This window comes from Phyllostomus discolor, chromosome 1 (assembly GCF_004126475.2).
Source record: "Phyllostomus discolor isolate MPI-MPIP mPhyDis1 chromosome 1, mPhyDis1.pri.v3, whole genome shotgun sequence".
Taxonomy (NCBI): Eukaryota; Metazoa; Chordata; class Mammalia; order Chiroptera; family Phyllostomidae; genus Phyllostomus; species Phyllostomus discolor.
The window spans coordinates 172,440,730-172,458,128 of record NC_040903.2 but is presented as its reverse complement, the minus strand read 5'-3'; the positions used below and the strand labels follow the sequence as shown (position 1 = coordinate 172,458,128).

General features: G+C 46.6%; 1 protein-coding gene across 6 annotated transcripts in view; it reads right to left on the bottom strand.

Moving 5' to 3' along the window:
* Positions 1 to 17,399, bottom strand: part of TLN2 (talin 2) — a 414,657-nt gene that overhangs the window by 93,388 nt on the left and 303,870 nt on the right. For all 6 annotated transcript variants that reach the window (XM_036034328.1, XM_028507760.2, XM_036034319.1 and 3 more), the window contains 6 exons: positions 12,309 to 12,517; positions 11,089 to 11,208; positions 9,841 to 10,038; positions 8,638 to 8,777; positions 1,891 to 1,984; positions 969 to 1,058 (listed from right to left, as the gene is read on the bottom strand). In XM_036034328.1, the coding sequence (XP_035890221.1) occupies positions 969 to 1,058; positions 1,891 to 1,984; positions 8,638 to 8,777; positions 9,841 to 10,038; positions 11,089 to 11,208; positions 12,309 to 12,517 (851 nt within the window). The remainder of the gene's footprint in view (positions 1 to 968; positions 1,059 to 1,890; positions 1,985 to 8,637; positions 8,778 to 9,840; positions 10,039 to 11,088; positions 11,209 to 12,308; positions 12,518 to 17,399) is intronic.

Here is a 17,399-nt window from a genome sequence, read left to right as displayed (position 1 = left end):
TGAAGTGACGTGAACAAACATGCACTTGAGCTCCAAGTACAAAGCCAGACCCAGACTGCAACTGCTCACTATTGATTCACCTCACTCGAATTTCATCTTACCCTGATTTTGGCGTTCTCAAACACACTGACATTATTATCATGGGTCAGTGTTTCTGAACCTTTTAAAAATTATTACTCCACATTTCCCCCACAACAGCCAACCACATCAAATTAAACACTAAGACATAAGCTTTTGTTGAATAAGGTTTAGATGGGGGTTAGGGGGTGGGCGGCACAAATCGTTGTATTATCTTAGATTTTTCTACACCCACCCAACCCTGACTCCCCACAATTTTTCACTCTCTTTGAGAATGCGTACCACGGGCGGATGACAGGAATGCAGAAAAGGGGCTTGTATAAGCCAAAGTCACTGATGGGCTTTGGCCAACAGTTTGACCCTGGGTGAAGAAAATACACAATTTGATTCACGGTGAGATCCATCGGTGGTACGGTATACGCACTGGCTCTCAAAGTGTGGCTCCTGGGCCACAGGAGCAGGACTAGGGACTTGTCAAAGATGTACATTCTCAGTCCCACCGCAGGTCCACTGAATCAGAAATTCCAGGGTGGGCCCTATAATCTGTGTTTAACCAGGCAGACCCCAAGGTGATTCTGGTGCACAGTCACTTTTGGAGAAGCACCTGAGCACTGGCTTCACCATGAGGCTTTGTGACACATGCCGCAACACAGGCATGTGTCACAAAGCCTTCATTAGCAGCCCATAAAGAATAAGATGATCAGAGCAAGGCTATTTTGGGTAGCTTTTGTACAGTTTGGAATATCTTGTATATCTTTAGATCTGTGTCTATAATTTTTAAATCCCTACTTTCCATTAAATTCTACATGTGGCCACGGGCAGATGCATACAAAGCACGTCTAGACTTTCCCCAGACCCAGGAGAAGTGTCGAGAGCAGGGGCAGGCTTACTTTGGAGTTTTCCATCACACTCTCAATGCAGTCAAAGTAAGAGAGGTCACTAACAGGCTCGTTAGGATTGTCCAACATCCCCTTGACAGTCTGCAGAAGGAGAACACAACTTAAAAATCAAGTGCTACAGAACAAGAAAAATTCAACACGAAATGCCATCAATCAACTTCCCTCAATCAACCCTCCATCCCCCACTGGCATGGCAGACATCCCCGCCCGGCCAGACCCATGTTAATCGTCCACAGAATTCAAGGGACGTGAGGTACAGCCAACCCATGTGTCTGAGACATCCTTCTGGCACTTTCAGTGTAACCCTGGGTGGGTTAAGACTGTTCTACATGTGAGCCGGCACACTGATTTTATGGTCAGCCACGTCTATGGGCGTAAATGAATTTTAAAGCACCCATAAATCGTAAGCATGAATAAAAGTGGAAGAGCACCCATGCTGTGTTCGGGGCCACTGGGCACCCCAGGGGCACCTTGCTCAGGTGGTAATGGGTGGCACTCTGGGTTTCCTCTTAGGTGCCCCCCATGTTACAAACTAAGATGTGCGAGGAAATCGTTTTGCTCAGAAAGCACATCTATCCCAGCTTCTCCCAAGGCCTCAGAATAACTCCTCCCAAACTTTTTGGGTAGAGATCCTTCATCTTCAGCCTGCACCCACTTCCACAGACTTCTTCCTGCTTGCAATAAAGAACCTTCAACAACATAACCCTTATCCTAGTAGAAAATGGGGAGGCAAGGATGGTAATCCTGCCAAGTCTAATCTTCCTTCTGTTCTTTCCCATTTGGACTGGAATTTTGGGCCCCATAGCCTCCCAGGGAAGATAAAAGACAAGGACAGAGGAGAAGAAACTGGCCCCACGGGAGAAGGACAGACAGACACACCCTCGGGTGCTCAGCAGCCTGTCCCGGGACCCACCTCCAGTTCCCGCAAGGCATTGTCACACTCCTTCTGGCCCGGAGCTTGTTGGGTGCACAGAGTAATGAGTTGATTGATGCTCTCTGTCACGGCTCTGTGACCAAACAGAAAATGCGGGTGTTTTTGTTTTTAAAGATTAACCATAATTTCCCCAACAATGCTCTGCAGATTCACTAGAAATAACATGTAATTCACAGTGTAGCCTGGGGTCTCCAGGTGAGCTCTTCTATAAGACTCTTAACAACAAGAAACAAACCACACCCAGGGAGGGGAAGATAAGAATCCTTACCTTGCTTCTGATCATGCATTTCATTTACCCTTAAAGGTTACTGAAAGTATGACTGCCTTATAATATATTCATAAGAAAGAATTCACAACAATGTTGCAAACAGCAAAGAGATCATGTTAACACTGTTTTCAAAATCCTTCATTAGCAGCCCATAAAGAATAAGATGATCAGAGCAAGGCTATTTTGGGTAGCTTTTGTACAGTTTGGAATATCTTGTATATCTTTAGATCTGTGTCTATAATTTTTAAATCCCTACTTTCCATTAAATTCTACATGTTTGACTAGTTCCTAGAAGCTATCTCAAAATTACCAAAATTATTATTCACTTTTTAAATCCTCTCCTGAGGATATGTTTATTGAGTTTAGAGAGAGAGAAACACTGGTGTGAGAGAGAAACATCACTGGGTTGCCTGTTGAGTGCACCCCGATCAGGGACCAAACCTGCAACCTGAGTGGGGACTGAACCCTCAGCCTTTTCCCTGCTCCAGTCAACTGAGCCTCCTGGCCAGGTCCCAAAATTTATTCTTTAAGATAGCTATTGTCTTTGGTAATAATAGGAACTAATTAGAGACCCTTGTATGATGGATTTTTTACATGTTTCTATTCTTAAAACTTAAAAGGCAGCTCAGATTTTTTTTTCAAGGATTGGAAGTTGAATTATTCCAGCACCTTTTGTTTAAAAGGCCATCCCCCTTCTCCGCTGAATTGCTTCTGCAATTGTGCTGACAACTGGCTAGACCTGTATAGGCCTATTTCTGGACTTCATTCTCTTCCCCTGATTTACATGTCTCCCCCTTTGCCAATACTGTATCACTTTGATTACTACAGCTTCATATTGAATCTTAACATTGAATACTTTTGTGTTTTATAAATTAAAAAACAGAGAGATGAGATAATTCCCTAAGGGGATGCTACAAGTAAGAAGCAGATGCAAGACTTAACTCCATGCCTCTCTGACTCATAAACACTTTTCTGCGGCGTTGTAACTGGTCCGTGCTTCTGGCAGGGCTCTGAAATCTATTTATAGTTGCTAACCACTGCAGCTAACAGACAGCTTAAAAACAAAAGAGGGCACATGCTGCTGTTAATCATTAACACTGCCTAATATAAAAGATAGCTCATTTTATTAGTTCAATTGGCTTTGCAGCTTCCCACAGAATATCAAATTAGATGGACATAATGTTGCTAATGTACAAAGGTAATTAGCTTCATTAGCTGATGAGGAGAAACTGCTTTGAATTTTAAAATTTAGCTAGGATGACGGGAAGAAGAAAAATACTCCTGAAATCAAGAAAGAATCTCAAAAACAGTTTTTTGCAATTCTGACTCTAGTGATTCATTTATTTGGGGAAAAGCGCTCAATCACGGTGCCACTGGGAAGCACTGTGCCCTCCAACATGTGAAGCCAAACAAGAACCACTGAGCTGGCAGGACAGCCCCCCGTTCCGGGCACCTGGGAGGGCGTGCCCACGGGGCGTTCACTGGTGCGTCCCTCAGATGGCCTGACACCGTACTCTGAGTGGACAGGCCGGCAGCGTCAACATAATGAAGGGCACAGGATGTTCTGAACCGTGATGACACGGTCACTTGGAGAATATCACACAAGCTTTCCATTTGGCTTATTTCAGTGTTTCCTGTTCATTTGCATTTTTAGAAAGCCTAGCTTTTCTATGACAAATTTTCCATTAAAAATGAAGGGCTTAAAAATCAGTGAATTCTGAGAAGATATCAGTGTTCAATGTCCTCCAGTCCTTTATGTATTTTGTAAACGTAAAAACTTTTCACATAACAACTTGGAGGTTAAAACAAAACAAAACAAAACAAAAGGAAACCACCAACACAACAGAAGAAGAGAGTGTGCTCAGATAACCTGCAGGAGTGCCTGCACAGCGCGGCGTCTGGCCGAGTCAGTGGGTCACAGCGGGCCGTGACTGGGGAGCGTTATTCAGGCATCATTTAACCCGTCCCTCATTTCAGACTCCGGGTTACACAGCCAAATAGTAAGCTAAGTGGCCCAGAGGCAAGTGGTTACATAGACTGGACAGTGAAAAACAACATTTTAATGTTTGAAACTACAGCAATTATCTACAAGAGTGAAAGACTGGAGACAACATAAATATACCATGATAAAGGCTTAACAAAATAAACCCATAGTCCAGAACAGAACCCTGGGTGCCCATAAAAAGTCAATGTACAGGGGTGGGCAAAAACAGGTTCATTGTTGTGAGTACACAGAACACACAATTTACTCTTATATTATTTATTAACCATTGTATTATTTTCCATATGAACAACTGTAAACCATATTTTGGCTCCACTCTGTATAATAACATACTTCTAATGCTATAAAAGAATATTCATGATATGCAAGTAAAGTTTACAAAACAGTATAAACAGTGTGAGCCCACAACTGAAAAATATGTTAAAGTGTTAAAAATGAATTTATATTTTTATAAAAAAATCTTTCAGTAAATCTACTAAAAATTACGAATCAACCAACTTAATATATTATCAATAAAAATATAGCCAAAATTAGCAGCATCTGTTCTATATAAATCCCAATAGGCCTGAACTGTAGTTATTTTTCCCCACACTTTTTTAAACAATCAAAGCTATATATAAAAATACAAAAAGTTAAATGACCATAATTCAACCATCCAGAGAGAGCAGTTTTCTTGTACTTGATTCTTTATCTAGGCGTATCTAGCCAGTCCCAGTTTTTAAAAAGTTGGGACCTACAACCTCAGAGGTTAAAAGGAGGATTTCTAACCTACAGATCACTTAATGTTCAGAGATACTGAATTGATTTAACTAAGGTTTGTGAGCTCTGGTGAGAAATTTAACTAGGTATGGAACCGGACCAGGACTGAGAGAAGAAAATCAACCAATTTGTGCTTTTGACTATGTACAAAGCACAAATCACCCACTAAGGAGCTCAGAGGGAAAAAGCAACATTAGACAATTCCCTTCCTCAAGGGAGGAGACACTTAGGGAGGGAGCGAACAGCAAAATGAGATCCACCTGTAGTTATTTCCTGGGTCCTGCATGCACAAGGCGCAGGGATTTAACAGTAATAAAGTGTGAGTCTCCCAAGAACACAAAGGTGCCTGCAGTCTAGCTGAAGAGGTAAGACGGTGAACAGACAAGACACAGAGAAGGTGAGGGGGTATGACAAGAAACAGGACGCGATGGGTCCTGACCCTCTAGGGGACTCACAGGGGACTCGAAAGAAAACTAATTAAGGCCCTGACCCTGGGCATGGGCTCTGCAGGAAAGGAAAGGCTCGACGTGGGCCAGAGTCAGGCCTGAGCATGAGCTGATTCTAGAGGACAGCAAGAGGCAGAAGGCCCAGTTTACCTTTCTCTTTTTCACAGTTTGAAAGTGCTGCTTGCTCGGTTGTTCTCTCTCATAGTCTCTGGATACAGGAGGAAGCCTATTCATTGGGAACCTTAAACCAGAGGGTAGACAGGGAAGAGGAGCCACCTGCAAGGTCCTAGGGATGCTCTCAGGGGACAGAAAGCAGCTGAAAGAAAACCCAGCCTGGGATGGGTCCCACGCTGGCAGCTGTACTGGGAAGTCTCCCTGGCACAGGAGTCCAGGCCAGAGTGACTGGTGTGAGCCGCAGCTCAGAGGGCTGCTCAGAGGAAGGCCAAGCCCTCCTCTTTGCAACTGCAAACTGGTTTTCCATTTGCTTGACTCGGTCCTGGAAACATCAGAGCAACCCCTGGTCAGGACACACGCTGATGAAGAGTTGACAAAGGGTCTTCAGCTCCACCCAACCCATCAGGAAAGAGCAAGAGCCCACCAGTTACACAGGAAGATTATGAACAAGCCAGACACGCAACAGAAAATGACTTTCTCCCTGCTACATGTCAGATACCAAGGGTGCAGTTTCCTCATAGGTACCTGGGCTCACAGGCAGAATAGAGAGTAGAGAGCAAAGACATACTCTAGCCTCTACTTTTCCAGAAGTACACCTCTTTCCCCAAAGCGGGAAGGATCATGGAGACCACCAAGAGCAAGGGGTTCAAGGCTGCTGACACAGGGATAGGACAGGGCTGAGTTGACCCAGGGCTGGGTCCCCACAGTGGCATCCCTGGTTGGGGACATCCTTATGAAGGGACTGGCTGTCCCAAGGACTGGGAGGGCCATGGGACTGGAGATGAGGGCAGCAGTCATCAGATGCTTGCAGGGGCACTTAGCACAGCACTACCGTGAGGCCTCCATGCCTTACGCTCCTGGTCTATGCCGCCTGCCCACACTGCACCAGGTCCATCTCCATCCCGCTTACCGTGTGTGCTCAGCGCTTGGCACGGTGGATAGGGCACTGGCCCTATCCCATATCAGAGGCATGGAGTAAAAACTTGTGCAATGAGAAAATAAACTATGAGAGTGAATACACCTCTACCTGGGAGAGCTTTACCTCCCAAGAGGCAGCTGCCTGACTCACCTGCCGGGAGCTTTGCTGGGAAACCACCCCAGGAAGCAGAGTTTGCCAACATGTGCCAAGAAGCCAGGAAGAACGTGCCAGCATCTTCTTGCAACAGCTCCATCCCAAGACATTCATTTCACGTGATGATTTTTAAGTGCTTACTTGGCTATAAAACTGTCAGGCTGGGAACTCCCTGTCCACGGTTCAAAGCCCGGACAGAGGCAAAGAAAGCTTTTTTCACCTGCCAGTCTCCTGGTCCTTTCCTCAATGTCACCACCAGGGGGCCTGCAGATCCCCACAGAGCCCTGTAACTAGGGCATTCCCAGGGCTGTGTTTCCCTCCTTACGTGGCTTTGAAAAGGCCAATTCTTACTCTCCCCTTCTTCCAATTTAAGAGAGTGAACAACACATTCTAAGTTGGAAATTTTAATTCTGAACTGATGCAAAAGATTGAAGGTAATGAAAACCATCTGAGTTCAGATACCTGGAAACATCCGTTGCCTCCTCCAAAGGCTCTTTGTAGGAAAAACAAGACCATCCAAGGGAGGATTTTATATCAGAAACAGCTGCTCAACACAGCATAGGCCACACCAGCAACCCCCCGCCCCCACACCCACGGAGGGCATGCACCCAATCACAACACTCAGCATAAGATGCAAGTGGGGAGATGCCACAAGATGTTTTCAATCTCCTAGTGGCCTCAGCTATTATTTGAAGCTAAAGTATATATTTGGGAATAAATGAAGAGATTCAAGGGTTTTCAGAGGAGCTTCCCTGATGTGTCTAACCACCCCCCCACCTCCCCCATGGAATAGCACTACAAGCCACGAGGGGACCAGAGACGGGTTTTCACGCCAGTACCATGGTATCTAATGTACTGAGAAGGGGAGAGCTTCAGGATGACGGAGTACACGCCCCCACTTTGCAGATGGGAAAATCTAGGCGGGTTGAGGGACCCAGCCAGTGTAATCTAGTTAGCCAAGCATTAGAGCCTGGACTAGAATTCAGGTGTCCTGACTCTGACAACTTAGGAAACAGCCATGGACCTCCCAGGAGAGAGAGACACACACCAAAAAGACCAAAGGAGTAAACAAACAAAACCAGGGTTTAAAATGTAGAATCGAAGCTACGCTTTTTAAAATTCAGTAATTTGCACATTTTGAAAAGTTTCCAATTATGCTCTATATCCTAATTGTTTTACATGTATTCTGTTACTGCTGCCAGCTTTGCTGTGGATAAAGGGATGCCGAGTACTGTTAGGAACGCATGGTTACACCACCACAGAAACATAAATACCCTGCCCGTTCGGGTCAGGAAAATGCACGTGAAGACTTCCCCCCGTTGTCATTCCCGCTTCCCTGTGTGGCAGCAGTCACTCACTAGTAATTGAGCTAAATTGTCACAGTAGCCCTGGAGCAGAAACTGTATTGTGTTACCCACCTCCCTGGGTGAAAACAACAAGAAAGAAGGGCAATGACAGCATCCAAACTCAGATTCATGTTTTAATATCTTTCCAAGAGCCCTTTGATCCCACCGCCCCCTGTTCATCCTCAACGAGAGCCATGCTGCGTGGGACACACCGAAGGTGCCTGCACCCATCTCATTAACACTGCCGCCGGGCGGAGAGGTAAGAGCCCAGGAAATGAGGAAGGCGAGTTGAATATCATCTTTTTTTTATATTCTACAGTATTTTCTGGTTTTATTTTCGCCAAGCATATATTATTTTCATAACTGAAAGATATAACACAATTTAATCTACTTAAGTTATAACATTTATGAATCATTGAGGATCTTGTCTAAGCACGGCGAACTAGAAAGTCTGTAAGAGAAGGGACATCCGTAGTGGGGAAAGCACATGAAAATGCACCCATTGAGTGAGATACCCATCTCCATCACTCTTAGCTCCACTGACAACACAGGGACAGCATCAACTCTTTGCTCAGCAAACACCGCAGGATGCCAGGTGCACCTTTCAAACAGTGACATGGTTTATCAACACTCAAAAGCCCATTTTGCCCCACACTTACCTTGCAGCTGCAGCGAGGAGGTTTTTCGCATTGGGGGCTCCTGGATCTACAGAGAGAGACTTGGCAGCTAACAACAGCTTGCTGGATGCCATAGAGATATTCTTGAGGTTTCCTATCACCTGGATCTGGTCTTCTTTGGTCTGGAAAATCAAAAGGGATCAGGGCAATTGGGGACTCTCCACTTCTCCTAGGAAACATCCAGAAAGATAGGAGCAGCATCCCGCAGTGGAAGCACGTTACCTATATAGATTGCATTGAGCCCAATTAGTTTGCAGATGCATAACTCGTTGGGACATTTTGAAAGGGTGGGTGGTACCCACCCTTCCCCAGACCAAGATTCACAAAGCAGGACAGAAATCCATCCTCCAGTGGGTCAGCCAAGAGCTGCACTGTCTCGCAACTGGAGGCATTAAACAGAGAGGGAGGGAGGAAATGAGAGAGAGCATGCGCATCAGCCCACAGGCCAGGCCACAGTCCCCACATCTTGCTCAACAATGCTGGGGTTGTCAGACAGCTTGTCCGTCCCGGCCTGGCACAGCCAGCCAGCTCTGTCCTGATATTCAGAGCAGACTGCACCCCAGAGCTCCTGTCAGGAGAGGACGTGTTTCTCACCTGGTTTGCCATCTGAAAAACAACCCCTGTAGATAACAGAGCAAGAAACACCCCGGGTACCTCTTTTAGGGGGTTCACAGGAGCTCAGGAAAAACAGCTCTGCAAGCCGACACCAGACCGGTCATGCTCCCTTGTTCTAAACAAGGAGTTTATCTGCTCATCTGAAGGGTGTAATGTTGAATCCTTAGACTCAGTGTTAGATGCAGTCCCTTTAGAAGGGCTCACTAAACCTCAGAAACATGGTTTTTTATTATATTATACTACATCTGAAGTATAGGACACAGAATATCCTAATCTTGGCCCCTCTTACCACCCTCCCTCCAAAAAATGTAAGTAAAATGATGGATTTTGCTGGAGGACTGTGGGAAAAGTTATCCATCTCCAAGAATTGCTTCACACAGAAGCTGATAGCATCTTGGGGAATGCCATTCCTGTGAGGTCACGGTGCTTCCTAAGTGGCAGAGAGGATGCAACAGGGTAGCCTGTGGGTAGGTTCCTGATTCCTATTTGCCCAGCTGGCCTCGCGAGGGTGGACTGTCCATCAGAGTAGAGAGTTGGGGGTCAATTCCAGACAGCCAGCTGCACACCCACCTGAGCTTGGCCCGCCATCTCAATGCCAGCATCAAGGAATTCATCAAAATCGTCACTGAACTTGCCAGAGGCTGCAGCCAGCTCTCCGCTCTGGCCACGGGTAGCATGGACTACTTCCCCAGCAGACTGGTTCAGGTCAGCTGCTGCTTGGTTTAGTTCACTCTGGGCTTCCTGGAACGGCTTCGTGCTCGGAGGTAACTATGGGGAACAAAAAGCACAGCCTATGAGAAGTTTACTTTGCAGGAGAGGGACAGAGGAAGGGACTGTGGAGGAAGCCAGATTCCCCAGGGATGCGTTTCTAAGTCATCAAGGCTAACAAAGGCTCTGCGCGGTCTGAGCTCCTGCTAAGTTTGACCGTCATTATATGTACATCCACTCTCTGGCTTTAGCTTACTCAACACTGTTGAGTGCCAGACACAGCGGATCTAAGAACGGCAAGCATGGCCATCCTGAGTCCACGGTCTCTGAAGTGGCACAGCTGGGACTCGCACCCGGGCCATTGGGCTCCAGGAGTCACTCTGAACCACAGCTCTGTGTTGTCTCTCTTAGATGGAGGCTCTCGACGTCTTGGCTCTCGAGGACTAAAAAGCTGATGCTGTTAACCTTCAAATCCTGTTCTTCCAAACGAATAGCTGACAATTTTTATTAATGGTCTTTGTTAATAACACAGCTTTTCTACAGAACAGGACTGTCACCGGCAGAACCGTAACTGTATATGAAAAGCTCCAGAGAGTGAGGCCAGACTCGGTCAGTCGCACCGCACGCATCGCTTGCGCACGGCACGTGCCGGGCACCGGACAGGACAGAAACAAAGGCAGACAGGCGCAAGCTGCCCTGAAGAGAACTCACAGAACAGGGAAGGGGACAGGTCCCCGGTGACATCCCTCAGGCTGTGCTCAAACTTTTAATGAGCCCTGGACACGTGTGCCTCCACGGTCTGATGGTCACTGTCTGAGACACCCTGGTAAGGACCAGATGATCACGCCCTCCCCCCTTTCCCGTCTCCCTGGGATGGCTTCAGGGCAAACAGCGACATGGGCTCAAAGAAAAAGTGAACTTTTAAAAGCTCCATCTGGAAACTTCTCTGATCAGAAAGCCAAAAAAGGAAAAGGCAGATTGGCAGGAAAAACAGGACTCCAAAAGGAGAGGCTGGCACTCAGAGATCCAGCCCACCGAGGGGACAAGACTCCACTCGCACCCGAGACGAGCCCAGTTCCCCAAGTCCCCTTCCCGACACCAACTGCTCACCGAGTCCACAAGCAGCTTCTTGCTGGACTCCCCGATGCTCTTCAAGGCCACGTCCACGTCCTTCTGCCCGGGGAGGCAATTCACGCAGTTATTCAATGAGTGCGAGACGGCTTTGGCCACCTGCATACGTGGAGGGAGAGAAGCTCCATAAGAAAGTGGGTTTCTGCACAGACATTTGTGCGCACGTGTTGGGAAGGCGCAGTGACAGTATGCAGAGCTGAAAAAAGACGGGGAATTATCTGCCAGCATCCACCTGACACTGCTCACTGCCAAATCACCTCCTCTGGGCCTCGCACTGCGGCTAACATCCTGTCTTGGCAAAGGGTCTGACACGCTGATAGGGTACATCCTACCTTTTCCCTAAAGCTAGGCTAAGTTGTGACTCTGTGCTTCAAACACAGAACTCACCAATATTATGTCAGGTTCTAAAACAAAGGCATCCAACACCAAGACAAATGGCAACAGCTCTGTTGTTGAGAGCCCTGAGGAGGTCACTGAGGTGGAAGCAGGCCTTGAGTTATTCGGATCCTACTTGGCTGGGCCTGTGGTTGATTCCTGCTCAGTGGCCCTCTGGGTCATCATCCCCAAACCTCACTGCCCAAGGGCAGGTGGAACGCCCTGAGCACGTCCAGACCAGCCTGCGGGTGCCCACAGGATGCCTTTCAGGTAGGTGTGAGGGCTCCCTGTGTGTACTCGTTGGTATCCTCAGTTAAAGGGTAAGCTCATGAGAAGTGGGTTATGACATTCCCTTTAATCTAAAGCATCTCCTTCCTAGCTCCCTGTCTAGAACTTTGCTTAGATGGACTCTAGCCAACTTGCTTCTTTAGGTAGTTGAAGACTTATCCTATGAGGCAATAGAAAGTCAGAGTTTAAAACTCTGAGGGGCTAGACCAAGTGTATCTACCCTACCTCCCAGGCTGAAAGAAGACCATACTTAAGCATGCGTAGGCCCAAAACACACAGGCTTCTAAAAGTTCCTGCGTCCTGGCTTCTAAAGTTCCAAGGGCAGATTTCAATAAAGTCCCCCATGCTCTGTTGACATATCGAGTGGGCTACTCGGCAAGACTTACAAAAGTCAGTATTACGTACATATGGCCAGCACTGCTATGGCACTTTGGAAGGCCCCGAGCAGAAGTGGTCACACCAGGAGAACAGTGCTCAGGAGGGAGCCTGCCAACATGTCCCTTCAGTGGTGGCCACAGTTCTGGTTCCGGCCTCACCTGGGCCAGTCTCTGCTGACTCTCCGCGTCTCCAGGTGCAATCAGGGCCTGCTTGGCCTCTTGGATGAGCATGGCCGAGCCCTCCATCACGTCACGAGCAGAATCTAACATGGCATGTGCAGCGGCGGGGTCGCTTGTCGACGCTGCCACTCCCCGGGCAGCCTGGGCCAGTGTTTTCAGAGCTTGGGCCGTCTCTCGAGCAGCCACCCCTGTGGATAAAAGGCATCAGACTGCTAGATTCCGTCTGAAGTCATACTTCGCAGTAAACCTCTAGACCAGAGCCTCCTAGAATGAAGAGAGCCCTCTGACAGTGTCCGGCACGGCTCAGCCCCAAATTACGTATTATAAAATCTGAACTGCTGTGCCTCCCACGCCACTGGCTCTGGGCCAATACAAAAGAGATGGTGTAACAAATGCCACGCTAAAAACGATTTCCCTCTGGTTTCCCTCACTCCCACTGCCCTACCTGGCCCTAGACCTAAAATACCCAGTATGTGGCATCATACGTTGATGAATCAATCATTCAAACTCACATCTCAGTTTTTGTATTGTATAAACTTCCACACACAGTAAGTGAATAAGTCTCTGTGAGCAGCTCAGTGAGTTTTCACACGTGTACATCCACACACACCTATCATCCAGACGGAGACACAGACCCCTTCCCTCACTGTACCCTTCCCCAGTCCATGTCCTCTGACCACAGTGCTGTGACATTCACCCACACTGTTACCCACAGCAGCTTATCCCTCTTTCTTGATGTGTAGTATTCCATTATGTGGCTGCATCAACATTTGTTTATCCATTCTTCTGTCGGACATTTGGATTGTTTCCTGTTTGGGCTATTATAAATAAAGCTACCAAGAAAGTTCTTGTACCTGCATTTAGGTTGACATGTGAAATAATTTCTTTTAAATATCAATATAGGAGCCCAATTGCTGGGCCATAGAGTAAGTGAATATTTAGCTTTAGAGGGACTACAAAGCTTTTTTCAGAATGGTTTTGCCATTACTCACTCTACCAGCAATGCACGTGCATTCCAGCTGCTCTACATTGTGCATTGCTGGTAGAGTTGTCCAGCCAAAAGTTGCTAATGTCGGATTTTTATTTCAGCCTTTCTGGTGGGTGGCTGGTGCGTCTCGCTGAGGTTTGATTTTTAGGTCCCTAGTGAGTAGTGACGTTGAGGCTTTTTTCACTTAATGGCCATTGGAATATCCCCTTTTGTGATGTGTCTGTTCATCTTTAAATTCACTTCTAAAGATGACAGGATTTGGTGACAAACTGCAAGTATGAACTGGTCCTTATAAACTCTAGTGAGCCTTCCGACATGGCACCGAGTACTTGGGTACCCAAGAAGAGGATGCAGACTGGAAATGCTGCAGCATGTAACAGAGGAATCGGAGCATCCTGAGAAATGCACACAGCTGACCTTAGAGCTCATCCCTTTGACGCATTTCACAGATGAGGCCCAGCGCCTGCCCACAAACACGGTTTTAGAGGCAGCACCAGAGGCAGATCTGAGGTTTTCTAACTTCTGGGTCAGACTCTCTGCACAGTGCTCTTCGGGACAAAGAACAATGAGGGATCTTGCTAAAACATATAATATCTGCACAAAAAATGGACAAATCAGTTTCTCCCTCTCACTAAGCTTTGAGGTGACTCTTTTCTAAAGGCTTCAGCTGGATGGTCGGCTCTGATGCAGCAGGCGGTCCTCTTCTCACTGAGGGTGAGGCACCACAGTACAATAAAGAGCGCAATAGGCCCATAAAACAAGACAACTCTGCAGCGTTGCAGACTTGCTAGCCTGTAAATATTTAGTAAGCCACACAGCTGGGACACAACTCTACAGTGTAATCATGGCAAGCTGCAAGACTGCCAGTCTACCGCTTCTCCTGTGGCACTTCCAAGTGCAGCGTGTGGAATTGAAGATCTGAAACCCTGTGTTTCTGTGGCAGAGAAGCCCGGAAGAGAAAACACAAAGGTTATACAGCTAAGGTGAAGGACAGAAACAGGCTGAGTGAGACAGCCATTTCATTTTACACTGAAGCTCCGGGCACAGGGCTGAAGGATGTCCTCACTCAGAAGAGCAGCAGATGCGGTTAAGACCACATCTAGCTCCGGCTCTGCTGCTCACTAGTGGGGGAGCCTAGGCTGTTGCCTTTGTCCTCTGGGCCTCAGTTTCCCACGAGTCTTAGGAAAGGCTGAGATTGCAGCTCTGACCATTGAAAGTTGTACCCTGTGAGTTTCAGACCTCTCTCCTCTTGCCTTCCTATGTATCATGTGAACTCCTGAATCCATTTCTATTTGAGTTGTGCGTGACTTTGGAAGAATAAAACATTTACATATGCAATAAGAAAAGTCATGTTTGTGCAAGAGTCATTTACTGAGAAACCTTTTATAGACTCAGATAATTTTTTTAAAAGGCAGAAACCAGGAGAACTGAATTCCAAAAGCTGAAGTTTGTCCATCCACATGTTTTCTGCCAAGGGCTTGCTATGAAATCTCAGAGCACATCAAGAGCCTCCTTTGAAGGGATCAGGTTTCCCAGAAAAAGGAAGCCACACCATCAAAAGGATGGAGCAAGCCCAACAGAGGCCGGGGAGCCCAGTGAACATCCAAGGCTGTGCATGGCCGAACTCCCAGCAGCATTTTCAATGGTAATGATGAGAATCACCAGGGGCAGGTCCCCAAGCAAACACCGCCCTCCCAGTGAAACTATTCCCATAGCCAGGTGCGTGTGACGATGCCAGAGCTGCTGGTGGGAAATACTAAAGCAGACCACTGTTTCAAAACCGCAGTCCTTTGAAGACACAAATCACTTTCCCGGTATTCTTGCCTTCTGGACTTTAAACTATATTCAGCAACAATCTTAAGAAGCCACATCAGTGATATGAAATAGAGTGGAATTCTTTGTAGTTATTCTCGATCAGAACTCATGTAGGTTGCATGTAAACAACATTAGAGCCCATGGCAAACTCACAAGGTTAAAACCAGGTAGCACAGATTTTTAATCTGTTCCAAAGAATGTGAAAAGGCTTCTGTCTATGTAATTGTATTCAGCTGAGGAGAAGTGTATTTTGAATACTCCACTGGCCAAACAAATGCACACCTGCATTAGAGTCCAGCCCTGTGCAGCTAACGTTAACTTCTGAATACCCTACACACCTAACCATGGGCGAGGGAACTGAGACCCGGGGAGAAGCTGTCCACACCTGCGTTCTCTCCTTGCTTCCCGTCCATTCTTCAACTTTCCTGCAACTGCCTTCAACAGGGAGAGCAGTGACTTTGTTTTTCCTAAAGCCGATGGATGTTCCTATGTCACTTGGGCGACTTCCTGGTCAGCAACCATCTCTCTGGCTCTACAGACATCCCTCTCTCCTGGTTCCCCCGCTCTCTCCAAGTCTGCATGTTCTCATTTCTTACCAAGGTTTCTATTGCTCAGCCTTTGTAAATATATTTGAATTCCTCAGGGTTACTTCTGATAAACTTTTTCTCACACTACCACTCCTCTCTAGGCAAACTTATCTACATTTTAGTAAACATTTTATAAATCTTTATCTCTAGCCCAGACTTCTCTACTAAGCCCAGACAACTATCTAGCCTAATGGGCACTTTAAACTGCTTGCATTCAAAGCTGAAGCTGGCATCCAACATACCTGCCAATGATCCTGCATTTCAACCACAGGGATTCATACAACTCTTCATTCAACTACTAGGCCAAACACTTAGCACTGTCCATGTGCCTTGCTCACTCCCACCCCTGCCATTCCTAGTCAGTCACTGACGATCAGGCCTCCCTTTCTTTAGTGCATTCCTTCATCTCCACTACCACCTCCAATGTGGATGAACCAACAGCCGTCTCTCTGGTCTCCCTACCTCCAACTTTATTTCCTCCAATTTACTTGTACACGAGAGGAAGGGCAACCTATATAAAAGGCACTACAGACTGCACCCATGGGTAAAGATTCTTCGGTGTTTTCACATGCTCTTCAGTTATATTTCCAATTACTTAAGAAGTTGGCTCAAGAAGCCCATCAGGATCTGACCCCAGCCTACCTTTCCAGCCTCACCTTCTTACTCCTCACCTTTTTCAGTTCATTGGGTCCGCCTTCCTTTCCCTCACCTTTGGGATACCTGATATGCAGCTCCCACTTCTGCATCCACCTATTCCATTTCTGCCAAAACGAAATGGTGCTGCTTTTAGGTGGTTTTTCAGACACCAGCTAGACGGTCTGGCATCCTGGATGCTATCGGTATCAGATGATGTAACTCATAAAGCAGTCTTCTTCACTGCATTAAAGATGCATTTCATCGTCTACATGAAATCTGCCAAGATTTCAGGAATGTTTAGAAATTCTTGAAACTTAAGCCTCGTATACTCCGTACACTTTAAGAATTTATATATAGTTTTCCTTCTCCTTAAATGCTAAATGAATCCTAAACAATTCTTAAAACCCTGATCAGGAGTCAACTCCACTGTGACAATTTCCCTGACCCTCCCACTAACAGAACTGTACATTCTTACTGCAGGCACTGTGTTACACTGTGCCATAACTCTAACTGTGCTCTTATCTTCAAAGTAATAAATATGCATAGTTTTAAAAAATTAAAGAGGATTTTTCTTATAATAATGGCAGAATAACTTATTGCAGATGAACCCTCCCTCAGCAAAACCACTGGAAACACTGGGAAAAAATTACAGAAAATTGTCAGTTTGAGGGCACTGTAGAGATGCCAAGGCAGCAAACTTTACACCTTGACGGTGAAGAAAGCACAGAGAAGTGCGTGCAGTGCTGCAGTTCCCCTCAAGGCATTTTTGGATTTGTAAACTGTTGCCCAGAAGCCAAGAAGCTGAGCAGAGCTTTCAGAAATCTCATGGGTCTGGGAAGATAAAAAAGCATAGTTCTGAGCCCAAGAAACGCAATGGTCCTGGCAAACAACATAGACGTTTGGATGGGAGGCACAAAGGACTACCCCCTAAAAGGTAAACTGGAGATAGACGGCACAATTTCCAACCAGTTCAGCCCCTGCTCATATGATGGTGCTCTGTCCCTATCTTCACCACCTGCTGGAAGAAAACACAAGCTGAAACCT